Source organism: Phoca vitulina, unplaced genomic scaffold, assembly GCF_004348235.1.
Source record: "Phoca vitulina isolate PV1807 unplaced genomic scaffold, GSC_HSeal_1.0 scaffold11, whole genome shotgun sequence".
Classification (NCBI taxonomy): domain Eukaryota; kingdom Metazoa; phylum Chordata; class Mammalia; order Carnivora; family Phocidae; genus Phoca; species Phoca vitulina.
In genome coordinates, this window is record NW_022589714.1 from 4443313 (window position 1) to 4459109 (window position 15797).

The 15797-nt window shown below is 36.4% G+C and overlaps 1 protein-coding gene across 2 annotated transcripts in view; it reads left to right on the forward strand.

Moving 5' to 3' along the window:
* Positions 1–15797, forward strand: part of RARS2 (arginyl-tRNA synthetase 2, mitochondrial) — a 58319-nt gene that overhangs the window by 22620 nt on the left and 19902 nt on the right. For both annotated transcript variants that reach the window (XM_032409314.1, XM_032409313.1), the window contains exons 5-8: positions 4281–4378; positions 7572–7627; positions 9978–10061; positions 13006–13082. In XM_032409314.1, coding sequence (XP_032265205.1) covers positions 4281–4378; positions 7572–7627; positions 9978–10061; positions 13006–13082 — 315 coding nt within the window. The remainder of the gene's footprint in view (positions 1–4280; positions 4379–7571; positions 7628–9977; positions 10062–13005; positions 13083–15797) is intronic.

Here is a 15797-nt window from a genome sequence, read left to right on the forward strand (position 1 = left end):
AGAACTGTTTCTCTCGCTGTCAAAAAATAAAATCTTTAAAAAAAAATTTTTTTTTCGAATATAATTTCTCACCAAGATTATACAGTTTATAGTCATTTGCCCATCTGCCCTATAAGTCTTCCAAAGGGGAGTTAGTATTAACATGCTTGCCTCTAGATCCTTGAATTTTTTTCTTTTATCTTTTTTTCCTTCTTACTTCAAGGTAAATTAATTAACCAAAATCAGTCACAAGGACAAGAAGGAAATTTGTTTTGAGCTTGTTCAAAAGTTTCTACAATCTGTTGGGCTCTTGATAACATTTCATGTTAATTTAGTAAACCAGTGAGTCTAATTTACCATTTCTAAGTTAGTATTCTTTCTTCTGATTGTGGTCTTAGTTTTTTTGTTGATGTTGTTTTGTTTTTAATATTTTATTTATTGTGGCACCTGGGTGGCTCAGGCAGTTAAGTGTGTGCCTTCGGCTCAGGTCATGATCCCAGAGTCCTGGGATCAAGTCCCATATAGGGCTCCCCGCTCAGGAGAGCCTGCTTCTCCTTCTCCTTCTCCCTCTGCCCCTCCCCCTCCCTGTGCTCCTGCACACGTGCACTCTCTCTCAAATAAATAATAAATAAATATAAATTTTATTTATTTATTAGAGAGAGCACATGAGTGGGAGTAGGGGCAGAGGGAGAGGGAGAAGCAGACTCCCCGCTGAGTGGGGAGCCCAACATGGGGCTCGATCCCAGAACCCTGAGATCATGACCTGAGCCGAAATCAGGCACTTAACCGACTGAGCAACCCAGGTGCCCCGGCAGTCTCAATTTTTATAGAAGCAGAAATGCAGCTCACCAAAGTGCCCACCAAACTCCAGTCTACTTTATAGGCAGCAGTATTTTACCTCTTATTTTCCCTGAGATGGGAAAATGTGCTGTTAGATGGAGTTTGCCTTTACAGCCAGCTTAACTGAAGGAGATGTGGCTTATATATCAAGGCATGTGTGTACTTAATTTAAAATTTCAATGGCCACGAATTTTCACGATTTATTGTTACAATGAACAAACTATGAGATTTTCTCTGATCTAAGAATGCACACTAGCTTGCTTATTAAAAGTATTCCCAAATCCTTCTCAGTTGACAACAGAAAGACAAGATCTAGGGCTTTGAGGTCCAGCTACTCTTTCTCACCTGGAAATCCTCCCTTTATTGTAGCCTTGAGGGTCTGGATCTTAGTGTGATTTTTTTTTTTCCTTAAGACTTTATTTATTTATTTATTTGACAGAGAGAGAGAGAGAGAGAGAGAGAGAGAGGGAACACAAGCAGGGGGAGTGGGAGAGGGAGAAGCAGGCTCCCCGCGGAGCAGGGAGCCCAACACAGGGCTCAATCCCAGGACCCTGGGATCATGACCTGAGCCGAAGGCAGACGCTTAACGACTGAGCCACCCACACACCCCCTTAGTGTGATTTTTATTAAAGGAACAAGCAGAATGCTCACAGTAGCCCTGCTCAATGTCACAGTAAACTTACATCCTAAACTAGTGAATACCCATAGTCAGAAAAAGGAGTATTAAATGTGCCTGTGTTATAAGTTACGGTTTTTTAATGATAATTCTTGTTTGCTCAAAACCTAAATTCTTCTACATCTGGCTCCATTATTTTGAGGCTTTAAACAATGGTCATTTGCATGTCTAATGAATTTTTCAGATCACATCAAGAAAAAAATTCAACCCTTTGGGACCATTATTAATACATATTTTTACATATTGAAGTCATCAGGATGGACATGTAGCCAATGACCTGTGTCCAAAACTTACTTTTCAAGCAGGAAATTATGAATTTGTCATTGCTTACACATGTACAAACTTAGCCTTGCATAAAACGTATCTGTTCACACATTGCAATTGAATTAACACTGGCAGCACCAGGAATGATTAAATGTTAGCTTAAGTTTGGATCACTAACTGCAGCAGTATAATATCTTCATGTAAATCGTCCTCAAACGTAGGAGACTAGAATGTGAAATTAAAGACAATAGGAACTGCCAAATCATTGGAACTAGATAATGAATTTTTCAAAGCTATAAGGTGGTATGACCAGTTCATACATTGTGAAGAGCTGTCACTTTGGTACCAAGCTTCCACCTGTCAGTAGCTTACAGATGACTTTTGAAGAGTAATTTAGAATAATAGTTAATTCATTTAAGGAGAGAAAAAAAAATAGGAGTTTAACTAAAAAGGAAAAAGGCAAACAAAATCCTGTTTTTTAGGTGTGCCTTAAAAGTACACAATGGATAACATCATTTTTATTTAATATGTACGCATGTATTTTTTATTTGCCAAATTCAACTTTGCATGCTCTATTAAAACTTAGGGAAAAAGAGAAAAAGAGATACTAATTTAAATGGCTCTGATTCTGCTCATTATTTTGCTAACTGAGCTTACGCCAGAAGGCAATAGATGCATTCCAGTCACATGTGCCAAGTGGCTGAACACATGGAAGGAATGAATGATTAAACACTTTTCAAGTATTGATCAAAGAACAAAGAGGTATAGTACCTTCCTTAGAAGTCCTTATAAGAGCATCTTACAATTTAACGTACCTATTGATGAATAGATGGGCCTCTAGCTTATTTGTCTTTTGGAATATCAAGCAACTTTACTAGCTGATTGACATTCTATAGTTTAAAACTTTTGTGTTCCCACTGATTTAATAAGCTTTCTGCTTATTATTTGCCAGGGACTATATTACTGAAATCTAAAGATACGTGGCATGGATTCTGCCCCCAAGGAGCTTATGATCTAAAAGAAAAGCATAAAAAATAATATCACAGTGTAATCTGTAGTGGATATGATAATGTGATGAAGGATATAATGGAGGCGTGTATAAGTTGCAATCCAGTGTAAAGCAAGGTACACATAAGTCTTTCTTGAGGAGTGAAGAGGTAATCTTGAATTGGGCTAAAGATAAAGACTGTATCTGGGGCACCTGGCTGGCTCAGTCAGTGGTGCATGCCACTCCTGATTATCAGGGTTGTGGATTCAAGCAGGATCCAGGCAGTGGAAGAAGAGCCTGCAGAGGAAACTGAGAAGCAAAAGTCAGTAGAGCGTGATACCGTAACAGCCAAAGAGGGAGGGTGGTTGCAAGGAGAAGAGTAGTGACCAGCTAAGCTGATGTTTGAAAATACTATTTCTTCTGTGTCCTTGTGCAAATACATACTGTTTCTGAACCTTAGTTTTTGCATCTATTAAATGGGAAATGTCCATTTTTAAGATTGTGAGGCTTAAAGATAACATAAAAGCATCTGGACTTTAACCTAGCACTTTGTAGATGCTTCTTAAAAGTATTGCTTTGCTCCCTCCTGCTGCTTTGTGTGCCTTTTCCATTTAGTGACCATCTTAACCAACTCTTGTGATGGTAAAATTCTTCACATCGTAAACTACGTATTTAGGACTCAGAATCCAGTTTGTGAAGCAAAACCAATACAAGAGTAAATAGCCTATCACAGTAAATTCAAACCCCTACACTAAAAAATACATTTATAAATAAATGCGTCACACCATTAGCAAAAAACGAAGTATGAATTCTGTGAACCATATAATAGTTCTGTGTACATTTCTAAAAATGAACCTGGAATATGTTTCAGTTCTTTCTGTGAGGTTTCCTTGTTTCTCATGTAGCCAGTAGGCGTTTGAATTACAGTTTTGTATTTGTTTCTTACCATTTCTTGTGATCCTTAGTATTACAAAAGTAGCAGCAGCGTGCAGTAGTTAACACATTAGCTATGGAGTGAAAAAGGTTTTGCTTCATGACCTAATAGTGTGACCGTGGGTAAGTTATTTAACTTCTCTGTGCTTCTCTTTCCTCATTTGTAAAAATAATACTTATCTCCTAGGGTTGTTGTGAGGGTTAAATGAGTTAATACATAGGAGATGCTCAGAACAGTGCCCAGCACATAGTACGCATTCAATAAATATTAGATGCTCCTTCTGGTTTTGGTGTTACTGTTTGCTGTGGGACTTTCAGCAGTTATTTAACCTCTCTAAAATTCAGTTTCTTTATCTGTGAAAGATCTATATCATTGGTTCTTGGATGAATGAATATATGTGATGTATAAGAAGGGCACAGAGCCCCCAGAGATATTAGTTGTGGCCACTACTGTTCTGACTAGCATTAGCAACAGAAGGTGGTAGGTGCTGACAATGCTGTGAAATTCTCAGTTCTATAAATTAGAATGAGCAAACAAAGTAATTAAGAAAATTGTAATTTTTTTCCCTGTCATTAAATTCCATGCCTTTTACTTTTCAGACAGTACTACAACAAGTAATCAACGATGGCGCAAAATATGGATTAAAAAGTGAGCTTTTCTCTGGTCTTCCCCAGAAGAAGATTGTGGTTGAATTCAGGTGAGTGCTTACTCATCTTAGGTGTTGTTTAATCAAAGTAGCTGGGCAGGTAAGTGTTTTACCATTATCATCTGGGGCCTCAGGAAATTACACATGGAAAAATAGAAAACCAGTTTATTATTTTCTTAATATTACAGTGAATTGATCACTGTGCCATGAATAAAAATTTTGGACTCCAGTAAGAAAAGTCTGGTGATTATGGGTTTTTTTTAATTAAGTATTCAGTAGTATTTTTTTTTTAGAAGAAATAGTCCTTCCATTTTAGTAGACTCTTAAAGCCGAGGTAATGGTTACTACCATATTAAGAATTTTAAAGTGATGCGATAACCAGAGAACAAAGCCTTGTAAGTATTTATAATGTATATTTTTTAAAATTACCAGAAAAATAGTGTGAAGTTTTAGTATGCCTCTAAATAATCCTCATAATAACTTTCTGATGTGCTGTCAGTACATCCATCTAATTTTTGAACTGTTTTTAGGTAACCAAAACAGAAAGGGAACACTTTCAGAGTATAGCTGACCAGTTGACAGCTCATGGAAAAGATCAGAGATACTGTATTTCATTGTATTTGCCTTCCTAAAAGTGAAAGAGTCTTGATGAACTGTTTTCCCACTTGGAAAGTTAGAACTTGCTATACCCTTTTGTTTTCTTAACTATATATTCCTGTGGAGAATTTAAAAAAATGGATGAGGGAATTATTCAGGTTTCCTAATTCTTTATTATAATTTATTATGGTAACAAACTTAGTTAACCTAGATAACCAGAGGCAAGAGTATGTTTTATGGATTCCACACTTACACGGTCTCTGCCACTCTTAAAAAAGACAGACTCTCTGAGATTCAGTAAACTTGTTTGTTTATGATAAGGACTGATTGGTGAGTAAACTCATGCGCCTGTGAAGTAAACAAATATTGAATAAATCTCATAATACCAGTACACCCCAATCATGATGTTTTAAGTTGAGTTTAAACATTAGTTGTATCACAGGAGAGGGACTTCATGAGGTCATCTTCACACCAGGGAGGAATTGCACTAAGGCCATCTCTCAAAGTTGCCTGCCATTTTCCCTCAAAGAAAGTTGTGTAACAAGCTACTCTAAAATTTAATATAGGAATTGGCAAAGTTCAGCCCGTGGACAAAATCCAAGTTGCCACATGTTTTTGTAAATAAAGTTTTATTGGAACATAGGCTTGCACTTCATTTACATGTTGTCTGCAGTGGCTGCTTTCATACTACAATAGCAGCTGAGTAGAATTGAATGGAATAGTTGAGATAGAGATCAGGTGGCCTGCAAGCCAAAATATTTACTGTCTGATTCTTTAAGGAAAAGTGTGTCAACTCATGATTAGTGTCTTGAAACAACCATTTTAATGTTCATGACTCCGTAGATCATGAAATCAGGGATGGCTTAGCTCAGTGGTTCTTTGACTTGCATGTTATCATGTGTAGCTCTGGTCATCTAGGGACTGTACTGGGGCTAGAAATCGAGGTGACTCATTTATTTGTCTGGCAGATTATCTGAAGGCTGGCCAGGCATCTCTCTCTCTCCCCAGTGTCTCTCCAGCTGGCTTATTATTTTTATTTCATAGTATTTTATTGTCATTTTTTAAAAAATCAACTTTATAGGAAACAGCATAGAGGATCATAGGGGAAGGGAGGGAAAACTGAATGGGAAGTCATCAGAGAGGGAGAAAAACCATGAGAGACTCTTAACTATAGGAAACAGGGTTGCTAGAGGGCGGGTAGGTGGGGGGGTAGGGTGGGGAGGGTGGGGTAATTGGGTGATGGGCATTAAGGAGGGCATGAGGTAATGAGCACTGGGTGTTATACACAACTGATAAATTGTTGAACACTACATCTGAGACTGATGTACTATATGTTGGCTAATTGAATTTAAATAAAAACATCTATTACCGTGAATAATTTAAATTAAAATAAATAAAATCAACTTTATTCTGCTTACTTTGGTCCTCCTTTTCTAGTTTCTTAAAGGAGAACCTTAGGTTACTTACTGGTTGAAACCTTTCTTCTTTTCTAATACAAACATTCCATGCTGTAGATTTCTCTGCTTTAGCTCACAAATTTGCTGTTTAATTTGCTAGGGGTCAACTTGTTTGCTCTCATTCTGTCAGGGATCACAGTCCTTCACTGTCCTGTTTATAAAACTAGTGTTTCATATATTTTTCTGGTTTTCTGGTTCTTTAAGGCAGAAGGGTAAATCCAAATCCTTGTTAATCTGTCTTGGTGGGAAGTGGAAGATTCCTTATTTTTTAACCTATGGAAGGACATTTGCTTTCTTTCTAAATAATAATTAAATGAACATTCTTGTAGTGTCATAATTTCACAATTGTGCACATATTAATGTAGAATCAAGTATTTAAATTGTAATACCCTTTATATAAGATTTTAGAAACAGATCAAAATTAAGCTCTCATTTTACCACTTTATCCAACTGTGTTCAAGTTAATTTTTTTTTTAATATTGAGAAACTTGTGAAATTTTCAAACATACACAAAACACAACAGTATAATTAAGTCCCATATCCTTCTCACCCAGATTCAAGAGTCGTCAAGATATTGCCACATTTGCTTCATTATCCTTTTTCCTTGTTGCCTCAATTCCCTCATCTGTAAAGTAAGAGATAAAGAGTATCTTAGCTCACAACTCTTACGAGTATTAAATGGGTTAATGCATGTAAAGTGCATGAAACTGTGCCTGTCAGGTAATGAGTCCTCTAGAAACATTTGCTATTGTTAAATTATTGATTACAACTTTTGATAGATAATACCCATATAAACAAAATTTCTTTGGGGTCAGTAATTTTTACGAGGATAAAGGGTTTACAACTGGTACACGAAATTTAATTCCCAATAATCTGCATTGTTTTTGTGTCAAAACAGTATCTCTGAATTTCTTCATCCTTTTTATCAATCCTTAAATGTATCTGCTTCCTAAGTGTGCCATTTCTGTGTATGGTACTACCACATGAGTGACAGGATCAATTTCACTAAGGATGATTTCTTTCTGAGTTCTAATTTATCTTTGCTCTAAATTTTCTAATTTTTCATTTATCTGTGCCCTAAATTACCAAAGGCCTTAATCCCCAACTGTGTTAAACTGTAGAGGCATGACCTAGTTCATTTTAGAACTCTTGTTCTTAGAACAGAAATAAACTTTTGCAATTATTTGCAGTTCACCTAACGTTGCCAAAAAATTTCACGTTGGACATTTGCGTTCTACCATCATAGGTAAGTGTCATTAGTTTCACAGAAAATACTAAATATGACTTTGGGGCAGTATTTTATAATGCATTCTAATGGTTTAATGCTTAAATAACAGTAAGACAAAAAACAAAGTTCAAATTTATATGAGCTTGATGCTAATTAAATATTACATAAAATGGGAAAAATTGTCTTAGAAGTAAAAAAAGAAATTTGTTTCAAAACCAAAAGATTAACTCAGAAACCGATTTTAACTGTTAGGTTTGTTAATAATTTTAACTTTTTAAAAATATGTATGCATATGGAAAAGATCTGAAAGATGCAAAAATGAAAATAGTTATTTGGGAATGATAATAATCCCCCCAGGTTTTTTGTTCATATACTTTGGTTTAAAAAAGAAATGGTATTGTATATTAATTGTATCTCAGTTAAAAAAAGAAGTTCAATCTCAATCATTTGAGTACTAACTGGAGCATTCAAGACTGGAAATTGAAATAAGACTGTTCTAAGAAAGATTGCTATTGTACTTGGTAGTTGTAATGCTTCAGTGTATATGTATATGCTAAGATTTTCATTTGTTTAAAACGACATTATGCAGTAGCCCAATTTAAAACCTGCAGTTAGATTTGGAAGAGACTTTGAAATTTATCTCATCCAGTCTGTCTTCTGGTATGCAAATCTGTCTATTGCATGCTTGAAGGAGAATTATGTAACCTGTCATTTGAATACTTTTAAGAATCGGAGCAACCCGAAATTTGTGGCATAGATCATTATTGAATTGGAGTCACCTGTCATTGTTGGAAAGATCTCGTGGGGCATTTTAAGAGAGGAAATGACAGGACTTGATTTTAAAAAGAATATAAAAAATATACTGTATATGAAAAGCTACCTACTCAGGTCAAAACCGTAGGAGTGAGTAAATGATGCCAGAGCGTAATAAAGTTGTTTGAAAGTTGTTAAGGAAAATTTTGAACCAGGAAGAGATAATATTGAGAAGTCATTTACCGTGTTCAATGTTTTCATGTATTAGCTCAATTAATTTCACAACAGCCCTATTTGGTAGACACTGTTAACTGTGGTCTATGGAAACTCATATACCAAAAGTAACTTTTCCAAAATCATTCCAAAAGCCTAGGTTTGTCATTTGGTTGGTTTGCAAGATAATAAGGTGCTAATTAAAAATAAGAATACAGTCTGAGTAGCAGCTGAAGAAGGTTGCTGTTGGAACTATGTAGACTTGGAAAGTCTAGAAGTAGGGAAGCTGGAAGAGTAGCTGCAGTAATTTAAGTCAGATATGCATATTGGTGAAGGATTATTTGCAGAATACTAAATCCACTCTTGTAAAAGCAGGCAAAGATTTATTACAGGATATTGAATAGTTTGCAGAGTTGTTGAAAGTGCTGAAGAAGTTTTGGATTAAGTAACGTAAGTGACTCCCAAAATCATACCATAGAGCTTGGTCATCAAGGGAGCTTCTGCCTTTTCTGTGGTGCCTTCCAGTGGCAACCGTGCTACCACTGTCACAGGAAGCTGCCCTTAGTCCTGTGATGCCTTCTAGAATTCATATTAGGAAAAGAGGCAGCCCCATACCCTTTCAGTTCCCTTGGAGGTCATATGACAGGACACTGTGCTCTCTCTCAGTGATGCCACCAAAAAAAAAAAAAAGCCTCCACAGCTGTGCTTGTCAGAAAAAAATAGAAGTAGATCCCCTTTAACCTCATTTCGGCCTTCTAAGTCTCATGCAAAGTGTATCTGAATGCCCAAACATAAATGACTTCTGAAACCGTAACTGCAGAAGGTTCTGGGAAATGTAATTTTTAGGCTTCCAGTCTCTGCAGCGGGTAAGGGCACACTAGGAGAGTGGAGTAGATGTTGAATGTCAAACCAGTGTCAGCAGTATAGGAAGATGAAGTTCTTGGACTACCGTGTGCTCTTAGGGAGCAGGCATGAGGAGATGGACTTCAGTGATTGAAAGAAGGAAGAATGAGCTGTTGAGAAAAAAAAAACAGTATGGCTCAGGCTCTTTAGGGCATACCCATATTTCTTGTTAATTACTGAGATTCTATTATTTTCTGTCTTTGGAATTGCAGTTATTCTAACATGTGTTCCCAACTCCCATTGATGTTGCTGAAAAATCTGTTCTTACGAAAATTGTGAGATTCTTTGGAATAACTAACTGCCCCCAAAATAATTCTCTACTCCCTTTCCATAACGTAGATGAAAACACCATAATGAATATTTTAGTAAAAAAAAATGGAGTTGGTAAATTTTGTCAAAAAAAATTTTCTGTGTTATGCTTTGATAATAGAGAAGCACATGGTTCTTATGCCAAAATGGATAACAAGAATGAGAAACGGTATATTTTGTTGATTACTAGGAAATTTTATAGCAAATCTCAAAGAAGCTTTAGGACATCAAGTAACCAGAATAAATTATCTTGGAGATTGGGGCATGCAGTTTGGTAAGTAAGTCTGAGATTTGATCTTTCATTTCACTGTTAAGTTTAATTGCTTTTAATATTATGTTACTTGATCATGACAGATTATAGGCAGAATCCAATGGATAGAGTTAGTGCCTCCTACCTTTTTTTTCCCTAATGGCTCTTTGCATAAAGCTTGTATTCTATTTGTTAGAGTAATTCTCACCACACAAATAAGTTTGAGGGAGAAAACTTCACACATTCAGAGCAATACCTGAAAAATACAGGTTTTTGTGGTTTTATTAAAGGAAAGTAGCTTACATTTGTCAAATGCAGAAGTGAATGTACCAGGAAACAGTAAGTCTAGCTATATATACCCTTCTTAACTGCAGCCCTGCCAGTTTTAGAACAAGTGAAGTCCAGCCTCCCTGGGCCATCATATCATACATGGAGGGTTATCTGTTACACCCTGAGCCAGTGGCATGGAGGAAAAAGAAAGTGGAATACTTGGCTCCTTCTTAAATTGTACAGTGGCAGGGGGTCAAAAAGAAAAGAGAGGAAGAAAGGAGTAAGACCCAAACAGTTAAATGCCATAAATTACCTCTAATGTCATGAGTTTACTCGGAACCATTCCTTGCTCATAATAACACCAGTAATCAAGGAAGGGCAAGATAAAATAAAGTTGCTATGGTAGTGAAGTACTGGTAGCATGTGAAATGCAAGCCCTTAAAAACCTCTGGCAACTACTGTGTGTGTTTTAAGATCCAGCCCTAGTGTCCCACAGATAGACCCTTGCCTCCATCTCCCATCACGATGTTCCTAGTATCCAGCTCTACTCAAATTTGCTCACTGTAGTCTGTTCTTATTTGTGTGCTTCTCTCCCCTGCTAGGTGATAAAAGGCATGGACTGTGTCTTCGTTATTTTTGTGTCCATAGTGCTTGGCACATAAGAAGCACTAAGAGTGATGAATGAATCTGTCCTGGGAAGTTATTTTATAGTACTAATCCAAAAGAAAGGCTAGATAATATTTTAAAGCTTCTATAAAGTGCGGCATGCACTGCCAGTTCTAAAGGTCACTGATACTATTATGTTCTATCATATCCAGTGAAATGAAATCAAAATTTCCAAAAGACAGATTTATCATGACCTTCTCTTTCATTTCAGTTAATAAAAATCTCTTTTAAAGACTCTTAAAAGGGTAGAACTTGAGCCAATTATCAGTGCCATTAGTATTCATTGTGGGGGAATCAGAAAACATGCCTTGCATTTTAAGGATCCACCTGCAGTTCACAACAGCTGGTAGTCAGAGGTTTAGGCTCGAGGCTCAACAGTCAGATTTAATAGATGGCATCCACTTTACATTAGTTTAACTGCTTTATGCATTTCACAGGCATTTGCAAATATGGTGATTATGGTATTCTTTAATTTTAGCTACAGGATTTTATTACTGCAATGTTTCTCTAAAGGATTGCTATGGTTAATGATCTGTCACCATTTCCATTATAACCATCATTGTTGAAGGGTTTTAATTTGGGCTGTTTCAGCTATCTCCTATGGAAAGTTGGCAAATAGTTTCTGAGCACAAAATTAGTTTTTGAAAATATATTAGGTTGAATGTTAAATGGAGATTGGCCTTTACTTTTCCTATTTCCATTTTTTGGACACTCTGGGCATCTTTCCACATCCTGCTCCCAAGACCCTGAATCATAATCACATTTGCTTTTGCTTAAAGTGAATAGGGCTGGTAACATTTTTCAGTCATCCTTCTGTCTAAAGCGCCAAAATAATTTATATCTTCATGTTCAGTAGCATCCCACTTTCTGCTGAACCTCTGTAGAAAAATATTCGTCAGCAAGGCCCCCTGACAATTTAGATCTGAAGCTTAGTAATTGATATAGTCATAGAAACAGATTGGTTTTTAAAATAATTAAACCACCTTTTATTGCTCTTGACCCCAGGCTGCATATATCCTTTCAAACTAAAACTGTGATCATCTTTTAGCCAAAATATCTTAAGAATATAAGTATTCAGTCTATTACCTCAATTAGTATTAAAAAAAAAATTAAGGTTCAAATTAACACTAACCCTGAATGCTGAACTTATCATCAAAGACAAAAAAAAAAAAAATTGACAAATAAAAGACAAATATATGGCCAGATAGGGGCACCTGGGTGGTTCAGGCATTAAGCGTCTGCCTTCGGCTCAGGTCATGATCCCAGCGTCCTGGGATCGAGCCCCACATCGGGCTCCCTGCTCAGCGGGAAGCCTGCTTCCCCCTCCCACTTCCCCTGCTTGTGTTCCCTCTCTCGCTGTCTCTCTGTCAAAAAATAAATAAAATCTTCTAAAAATATATATATATGTATATATATAGCCAGACAAAAAAGAATTTTGTTGATTGGTCACCTTGAATAGGAGAGGTAATCAGGTATGTTTTGAGTTTTATCTTTTATATCTTTTATTGTTTTCCTTCAGTCATTGGTTTAAGAGCTAATATTATAACACCAAGCCAATTTCTACCTTTGTTTTATTTTAACACCTACAAGTTTAAAAAGAAAGTTCTGAAATCACTTCCCATCAGTTTGTTTTCACAAATTTTAAGCATCCAGTTTCTAGCATCATGCTGTCCTTCCCCAGGATAGCTGTTTTATTATGCTTGTTTTATTATACCTGCTAGGGAAGTGTTAGGCACTGTTAGTACAAAGACAAGTTAGTCCTAGACGCTGCTTTTTATGAATTCATAATCTGTTGGTGTCTGTGAAGTTAGTTGCAGTGATCTGTTCAATATAGTGAATTTGTGATCAGTACATTGAATTTAACTTACGTGAGTTTATGGGGTAGCCGAAGATAATAGCATGTGTTTGCAGTGCTCTCAGGACACATAATTATGAGAGCTTGATCTTTTGATACAACTATACCTGTTCCTTGCCATGACTGTTCTCTACTGTTCCATTTTGTAATTTTTTAATTTACGGATTATTGTGGTAGGTCTTCTGGGAACTGGCTTCCAACTCTTTGGCTATGAAGAAAAACTTCAGTCCAACCCTTTACAGCATCTCTTTGAAGTAAGTTGGCAAGAAACAATAGTAGAAAATGCTTCAACTTATTTTTTTTCAGAGTACTATGCAGCTTGGATTAATTTTTAATCCCAGAGGTTTTAAAAAATATTCCTTAAAACGAGGAACCAAAAAAATTGAAAATGTTGCTTTTAGTTTACTAGGGAGTTCTTTTTGTTTTCATATCCAAGTGTTTCTTTTATTTCTGTTTTAGTTGATTTGGGACAGTATTTCTCTAGGTATAGAGTTGTCTTAGAATAAACACATGAGATAACAGATTCAATACAGAAATTTCTCTAATTTTTTTGTCAGTTGCTACGTAACTGCAGCTGTCTATGGCAATAACTATAATTCATTTAGACTTGAAAAACATGAGTATATACTTTTTTCCTCTTGTTTTACTGTGGGGGAAGTACATGTGTTTCTCTGAATTTGTGTGTGCTTTTTTTTCATTTCTATCTTTTGGCTCCTTTTCCTGGCTTTTGCCCAGTGTGAACGCCTTCCTTTTCTGCCTCATTTAATCCTTGGGTACTTTGATTCTCTGTCCTCAGTTTTTCCCAGAGTTCATTAGTAAAGGTCTTCTTGTCCACTTACTCTCCAGGGATGTGTTTCCTTTTCATCGTCCTAGTTCTCTGCTGTTTCTGGGCCTCTGGGCCTCACAAGAAGAAACACCGATACAGTATCAGCTGTGTTGGTGCCATAGCGGGGATAGACTAAAGCTGTTACACCTGTGTGTGAGGAAGAGCACTTAGCAAAATAATGTTTTACTTCTCTAGCCAACGCTACCAAGAACGCTTCATCATTTTCCTTTTTGACAAGTGATTTTTCTCCTGCGGCTTTGTAGTTAAATTTAACAAAAATCACTTGGCAATTCTTAAAGACCTTTAAGGGTTTGTAATTTCCTCCCGAGTCCAGGCCTGCGCTGCACTTTAAATGCCTACATTTTGATTTAGAATATTAACCAAAAGATTTTTTTTTCTTTTTTCCATTGAGTTTTATTGATAGGCAAGAGTTTCAAAATTAATAATTCTTCATGGTTGTCTGTAAGTAAAGCATGCCGCCTTAGTGCCTGGAATTTTTATTGTATTATTTTTTAAAACTTGGAATAATGGCAAGTATTTTTTTACCACAAGCCTAGTGAACCTTTCTTCAGCTCTGGGCCCACAGCGTCTACCCATGCCACAGAAAGTACAAATACCTGCTCAGAGATCTTATATCAATAGGGGAACATTTTTAAGAATTTATTGTACAACTTCATATGAGAGTTCCTATTTTCCTCTTTCTCCCACCCCACCTCAAAGGTTTTATTTAATCCTGAAAATAGCAAGTCTTTGTTGCTCGTAATATTTTAAATATTTTAGTAAAGTCTGTTCTCAAACTCCATAGAAACTTAAATGTATGTTTCTATTCAGTGTACTACAAATCTCCAGGCTTTTGAGACTCAAAAAGTGGGAGATTATACATCTATATAGAGGTTGTTAATTGATGGATGCATGTAAGGAAGGAACAAGGGCAGGGTACTTCTATGAATAACTGAAACCTCAAGGAACAGTGGCATTGCCTTCATAAGTGTTCTTTTGCCTAAAAGGTTCATAGGGAAGCAGCATTTATAAACAAAAGAGAGCAAGTCAAATACACCCAACTTACTGTTCGAAATAAAAGAAATCTATTAGGATGCTAACTGGCTCGCTTCCTCCTTCCTTTGCAGGACAGAAAAAAAATGCAGAGCCTAAAGTGGCAGCCTCCAGGTTATTTTATCTTTGTGCTAATTTTTGCAGACCTAGTTTTCATTTTAAAATTATAGTTGTCATTGTGGATTACTTTCAACAAAAACGTGTACCATAAATGAGGAATTTTTTTTTTTTGAGCTTTAGGCACATATTAATAAATGGTTTTAAGCCTGTTCCTAAAAGAAAACCCGTACTTTGGTTGGATCCCTGGTTTTTCCCTTGTCAAATTTTACTTAGTTGTAAACTTTTTGTAGTCTGTTCTTATTTGTGTGCTTCTCTCCCCTGCTAGGTGATAAAAGGCATGGACTGTGTCTTCATTTTGTGGCATGTTTTTTGAGAGGAAGGACCATGTTTTCCTAATCTTTTATTGCCAACCCCAAACAGCATGCCTTGTGGTTAAATTTTGAATGAATTTGATCTTACAGGTCTTCTTGTCCCTTTCTCTATCTTCCATTTAAACTCTTCACAGTGTAGGGATGGAGGGTACATACCTCAATATCATAAAAGCCATCTATGAAAAACCCACAGCAAATATCATCCTCAGTGGAGAAAAACTGAGAGCTTTTCCCCTAAGGTCAGGAACACAGCAGGGATGTCCACTCTCACCCCTCCTGTTCAACAGAGTACTAGAAGTCCTAGCCTCAGCAATCAGACAACAAAAAGAAATAAAAGGCATCCGAATCGGCAAAGAAGAAGTGAAACTCTCACTTTTTGCAGGTGACATGATACTTTATGTGGAAAACCCAGAAGACTCCACCCCAAAACTGCTAGAACTCATACAGGAATTCAGTAATGTGGCAGGATATAAAATCAGTGCACAGAAATCAGTTGCATTTCTATATCGACAATGAGACAGAAGAAAGAGAAATTAAGAAGTTGATCCCATTTACAATTGCACTCAAAACCATTAGATAGCTAGGAATAAATCTAACCAAAGAGGCAGAGGATCTGTACTCAGAAAACTATAGAATACTCATGAAAGAAATTGAGGAAG